Source organism: Ascidia mentula, chromosome 8 (genome assembly GCF_947561715.1).
Source record: "Ascidia mentula chromosome 8, kaAscMent1.1, whole genome shotgun sequence".
Taxonomy (NCBI): Eukaryota; Metazoa; Chordata; class Ascidiacea; order Phlebobranchia; family Ascidiidae; genus Ascidia; species Ascidia mentula.
This window is the reverse complement of record NC_138573.1, coordinates 782,283-788,549: the sequence shown is the minus strand read 5'-3', so window position 1 is coordinate 788,549 and position 6,267 is coordinate 782,283. Positions and strand designations below refer to the sequence as shown.

General features: G+C 39.0%; 1 protein-coding gene across 1 annotated transcript; it reads right to left on the bottom strand.

Annotated features, from left to right (window-relative positions):
- Positions 1 to 1,101: 1,101 nt before the first annotated feature.
- On the bottom strand, positions 1,102 to 4,513 carry LOC145911037 (baculoviral IAP repeat-containing protein 7-like). Its single transcript, XM_082998270.1, has 8 exons — positions 4,339 to 4,513; positions 3,906 to 4,038; positions 3,589 to 3,701; positions 2,660 to 2,986; positions 2,479 to 2,578; positions 2,280 to 2,414; positions 2,051 to 2,212; positions 1,102 to 1,954 (listed from the first exon to the last, which is right to left on the bottom strand). The coding sequence occupies exons 1-8, from the start codon at positions 4,418 to 4,420 to the stop codon at positions 1,609 to 1,611; spliced, it is 1,398 nt and encodes a 465-aa protein (XP_082854396.1). The 5' UTR covers positions 4,421 to 4,513; the 3' UTR covers positions 1,102 to 1,608.
- Between the last annotated feature and the right edge of the window lie 1,754 nt (positions 4,514 to 6,267).

Here is a 6,267-nt window from a genome sequence, read left to right as displayed (position 1 = left end):
GGCCCCCTTGTTACCGAGTCTGTTGGCGCCTGTAGTGTGACGCAATTCGCTGTTTGTGTTGCGAAAGGTCGCGACGGTTATTGTTCCTAGGTCTATGACGATAATCTTTTCAAGAGCTTTCTTCGAATCGGATGAGCCATCTGTTGACGTATATTGCGCAATACCGCATGCGTCATATACTTGTTTATAAGTAAGGGCTGATTTTATTAAATTATTCTCGGCAAACCTAAATTTCCATAATATGAACAAGTAAACAAACCAAATCACTTCTATTTTGCACAAAAGGCTACAATATACTTAAACAACACACGCAACATTTGAATCGACTCAGGCGCGCAAAAGACATCAAATACAGAATGATTTTCGTAGCGAAGTTCTTTTTACATTTCCCTGTCCCTCCCAAACGTTTAATTTGTTTGAACATAGTTAAAATTGGCTTCTGTGCCACAGGTTTAGGCGAAACGCTTGAATTTGATATTGCCTATACCTGACGTTGTTGCGCGGGGTTTACCCTCCCACGAAACTCTTATGGTTTATAGTTTTACGTATTTAAGCTCAGGTTCTGGCCGATCGACCATAAACAGTGTGGGGTGTTCTTAGATAGGCATCGGTCTCGGGAATTTCCGATCGCCACTGACGAGCGAAATTTGTATCTGAGAAACTTTGCTTCTTAAATATTCTTCAAAATACTAATGGGTTTTTATGCAGGGAAAACCCCTTGGGGGGGTTTTCACGTTCCATACTTTGCTCCTATGACGCCAAAGTTGGAATTCCTCGGATCGCGATCCTTGCGCAGTATGACGTCATATACAATTCCACGGATACATGGAATTCCACGAGGTTTCCGTTCCGCTGCAGTTCGACGTCATATTTGGGAGAACATGTTTGTGGCGTGCAGTAACTCCTCACCCAAATTCATGTTATATCGCACACAGGCCTATTCTTGAGGAATTAACTATTTTTTACTTTGTTTGCAACAGGAAGGAATAATTTTGTACAAACAATAATTGAAACGATCTGATGGTGATCGAGTTTCTCATTAAACTGAATATTGTTTTTCCGCCATGATTATCTCCACTAACTTCTGTCATAATGACAAACTTCAATGTACATTAAACATGTTCTATAAGTTATTGAATAAATAAATAAATAAAAATAACGAAACAACAACATCAGTGCATGCCAAAAACAAGCTAACTCACTTTACAAATGAAAATTGGAAAAACTTCGCACGTGATTGCATTTCTCAGTGATCAAATATTACATATTTGTGAGGTAAAGAGAGTGGATACGATGGACACACTTGGAGATGTGAAGGCATGGAAATTATAAAATACATTCTTTTAAGTTACTGCAGTTTGGTACTATATAAAAATGAATAGTTGGAGAACATTTTGTTTAAAATAAGTGCACATATATAAATACAAGGAAAACTTATTTTGACATAGTTTGTAAAAAAGATTGCCTAAACAATATGAAAATCAGACGTTTTCTGGTATAAAACTTGCAAATGTTGCGAGCAAAATCACGTAAAAACATAATACAAATTGACTAAAGCGAAGTACAATCAATCAGAACGTGAAAATATCTGTTGCTTAATCATTAATTTTACACAATATAAGATTTAAGCACTTCTTGGACTGTAGCTTGGCAAAGTGGACACTGCTTTAATTCTTTCGAACAATCACCACAAGAAGCCAAATGACCACAAGGCAACAAAACTACATTAGCAGGAGCGTTATTACACACTTTACATGATCTTTGTTCCTTCAAACGTTCCAGTTGATTAACCACAGATTGAACATTTCCATCATCTAATTCCTCAGGATGTGAGTTATGAAGTTGGGATGTGGCCGCTGCACTTCTTTGTCTTGGTATTGTGTCTTGGTTTGTGATGATGTAATCGACCAAACTTGTAAAACTCTCATATGGGGAATCGTGTTCCTCGAATCGTCTGATGATAAAACGTAATGTAAAAAGAGCCAATAAAGAGTAAGCTATTTGATAAGATCTAAAAAGCAAGTAAACCACTTTTACATCCACTACTTACTTCATGATTGCAAATCGAATTTGTTCCTCACTAAATCCCATTACTTTTGCTTCCTCAACAAACTGAGATGTTCTCATTTCCTCCTCAACTCTTCCTTCCAACCTCCTGATGTCCTCTCTAGGATCAATGATGACGGGAACGTTTGATCTTCCTGATGAGGGGCTGGATGACATAATTTACAAGATTGAGGATAATTTCAAACATATTTTTGGGCCAATATGAAATTTACTTTTCGTTTGATTGAACTTGAGGAAGATCAAGAGATCTTGAAGCGTTTACTGGAGTTGGGCGGTTGATGTTTGGATACTGAGATACAACGTTGTGAATATAAGCAGGTCCCTTCTTTAGAAGTAAAAACTCGCAACTGAAAAAGAAAATATGGTAAATATGACTCAGTAATTAGGGAAATTCATGATTCACAAACTTACCTGGGAAACCACTTTGCGTGTTCAAACCATGGATCATCAAATCTGTCCCAGTTCTGGAGTCCCCCGTTGCAATACCAACATTTCACACGATCTCTCTCACCTATCAGACAATAAACAGTTTGCTAGTTACTAAAACACTCATCTGCAATGCTGTTTAATTTTCTTATGTAATAAAACTTACCTAGATAGTAAAGTCCAGCATCAGCCATCTGATCAGGAGTGGAGTTGATTCGGTGAGACGGCCAGTTCCTCAAATTATCCGTGAATGTTTGTAACCTTGCATTTCGCTCTCGCATATGGGGATTCACCGGTTCCAAACAGGGGAACAGTGACGTCACATCGTTTTCCCCTTCAGAGGGGACATCCCCTCCACTAGATTGGGTCTGTTCTTGGTGAGTTGGGGTTAAGTTTCGGGGTGATTCCATTTGTTGAAACTCAGGTTGACTCGGAAGTGGTTCCTCGTGTTGGTGTTGATTTCTATGTGGTGTTTGTTGGAATCTGTTTCGCTCTAAAAACGTTAATAAGGTCACAGTTCCCGTTTTAACTAAAATTATTGCATCTATTTAACTTGTGATAACCAGACTATATAATTTTATGCGATATGTTAACTTAGGGCGTTGTTGTAATACTTCCGTACGAAGGCCCAAAACTTTTTATTCTAACTTCCCGTAAGTTGAAACAAAATTTTCCACGCCGGTCGACCGATGTTTGTGAACTTGCCACCGTAGGGGGATCCCCTAGGTTTCGTGTTTATGTGAATGGACCAAATTTCCATATGTAAAGACACGACAGATTTTCTCTCGTTGCGAGTTTCGGTTTAGCCTTGTGACATCACACCCATAGAAACAACTGACAGCAACCCAAAACCACTTCGCTCGCGTGTTTTATGTGTTACTAGGCGCTGGACTTTCTAACCTCTGTGTTTTTTATAGATACCCAAACCACTTTCCCTATATTTTTAGTTCTTTGGATAGTAGCCATAAGCAAAAAGTAAATTGTTTCATGCAACCAAGCACCATCTTTAATAGCGAAGCTATGGTTGAGAAGTAAAAACTACAATTAATCCTGTCCTCAACTTAACCATGTTAAAGCTCTGTTTTAAGTTCTTACCGATGGGAATGTTGTCTGTATCTCTTCCTGTAACCAACCCACAATCCTGGTCATGCCATCTCTCCCACGATGGATCGTCACCAACCATCCAGTTCTCAACAGTTTGACCGCATCTGGAAACCCAACGCAATGTTGTAGATGGTATTACCTTGTTATTCGTTCCACTGCTACGTTAATTTACGTAACGCGCAATGCTAGACGCACAACACGTACCTGGCGCATTCTGCACCAAGTACTAGCGTCACGTGAATCGGGGTTTCCTACGCCAAACAACTTTCCACACAGGAAACTACGTAATCAATGAGAAATTAACTTACCGGAAGCACATCACTCGATCCTTGTACCCTGTATAGTAGAAACCGTGTTTTGCCAACACACATGGGTTGGTTGGTACATAGTCTGGAAACTTCACGAAGGTTGTAAGACGATAAACTTCACTGCATTGATCTCCTGTAAAACCGAGGTTAAGGTTATAATATTGATCGAAATCTGGTATAAGTAATCTATTAAACATTACGCAAGCCATAATCATGTTTTACATACACATTGGCCCAACGTCTGTAACCATAACGACATTCTCTATTTTCGATATCAGCCCACAATATTGTATAACATTATAGATAAATTGTTCGCCGTGTAGGCCGACATTGCTAGGTTTAATGCATGTTACCATAAATTTATATAGCGATCCTATAATATAGCTTTTAGACTTACATTATAAACCATTTACCCAAAGCAACACAAACTTACCTGGTGGAATGTAATGACTTCGTTGTCCTGGTGGATCGCGACCTCTTTCGACAACGCGACCATCTGCTTCAACTAAAGACATAAAATTATCCAAACTAAATTTTTTACCGAACTGTTGCTCAACGTTTTAAGCGCCGTTTAAATATTTTCAATCGCTTCGTCGGTCTTGGTCACGTAGATCGAATCTGTGAAACGCTGTACTGATCGTGCTGTATATATACAACCGAACCTTTTTTCCCCCGACGTCACGGTCCAGTCGTGTTTGTTTAGCGTTTCTCCTAATTTTTGCTTCACGGGTTAAGTCTTGTGACAGGGATTTTAATTGACTTCAAAGCGCTCTGAAGGCGGACGGAAAAGTTTGTGTTAAACTTGTAGTTTTACCTGAATTTGCAGTAATTTTACTGTGTTTTAGTCCTGACATTAAGTGATCTGTGATGAGGTAAAAGTAATACATTGTATTGTAAGGAATGCACGCTGTCAGTTGTGTTAGTTAATACCGATGCCAATGGCTAAACGTTGATAATCACATAATTGGAGTTGTGACAACCTGTGACCACGTATACCAGTTAACGATGAGTCCTAGGTTGAGCAATGATTAAAAGCTACGTGTAAATAGCAACACTAGTTTTGGTGGAAAATTCATCGATGGTGATTTCAAAAACCTTTGTACAGAGTTAGAATTATTCAGAGCTCAAATGTGATTTAAATTATCTTGAAAACAAACTCAGCGTTGATCGTCTTCGACGTACAGAGTTGAAACCTTCGTATTGTTTGCGTGTTCAGTGGTCATGGTGTCATTAAACATGTGCCTCCAGGTTTGTCTTGAACATTGACCCACCATTACGAGGGCTTGGTGGTGTAGACATGTGTGCAAATATGTGCGTAGTGACGTATATGTGTAGCTTATCGGATTACCTTTGGTGGCATTACTAACGTTTACCGGCTTTGTTTGGAGAAAAACATTTCGTTTATCGTAATTCTAATTTTGGAGGCAATTCTGAATTTGGAAATACTTGTTGGGTCTTTACCAACCGGACCTTGACCAGTCTATTTCTATGAGAAAACGTGATGTAACTATTACGTTGATTCCATTTAAGCTGTCAACCTTTCTCTGGGAGAAAACGTTCCTGATCATTCCCAAGCTGCGTGCTTCGGTTCCTGTAGGCAGCGATACCAAGGATTCCTAAAATTCCTCATGTTACAATCACACATTATTACGTCACAATTTCACGAGCAAGTTTCCCATCGATAATGTTGCAACCATGTGGTTGGTGGTTATTGTTACGCGTGACTGTATGGAACGACACCAGTACCGACTATGCATTACCCATTCCATACCGCCTACATTCAAACTCCTTCCAAGTTTTAACTTCCTTGTACGGCATCAGTTCTTGTGTGAAAAGCATTCCCCGTTATCGATACTAACCGAGGCGTGATTAATCTGATCAGGTTTCTGTTCTGTCGAAACTAATATTCGTCTAGTCCTGGTTCGGTTTCCGTATTGTTAAAGCACGTATGATATCTTGACTATGTTTTGTTATACAAACCCTGACGTGTTAGGTTGTAGCTATTATCATCGTGCGCTTTCTATAGCGTTATTTCGGACTTTGTATCAGTTTCGTTTTTTATTAAAATTGGGTGTGTCATCAAAATATCCCCATTGGGGTCTATTATGTAGTAAAACTTTTGTGTTCAATCAGAATGCCAATGCTATTCTTACCTCTGACATACAAAGAAATACGCTCCGAGTATATTTGAGTGTACAAATCAAACAAGCACAAAATTAGTTTTTTTTACGTGCAAAATACTCGGAGCGAATTTCTTTGTATAAGGATATCAGAATAGCCCTGGCTTTCTGATTCAAAAGTAGTTATTTTAAATACAACCACCACCGAATGGGACTTCACCGAATGGTAGTTTCCAAATCAC

What these genes read in the sequence shown, in the direction of transcription:
- LOC145911037 (XM_082998270.1), bottom strand. Translation starts at nt 4,420, where the DNA reads ATGTCTTTAGTTGAAGCAGATGGTCGCGTTGTCGAAAGAGGTCGCGAT. An exon ending in AAGTCATTACATTCCACCAG is followed by an intron (nt 4,039 to 4,338) that starts GTAAGTTTGTGT and finishes TCGGTTTTACAG; the next exon opens with GAGATCAATGCAGTGAAGTT. An exon ending in CAAGTTCAATCAAACGAAAA is followed by an intron (nt 2,213 to 2,279) that starts GTAAATTTCATA and finishes TATGTCATCCAG; the next exon opens with CCCCTCATCAGGAAGATCAA.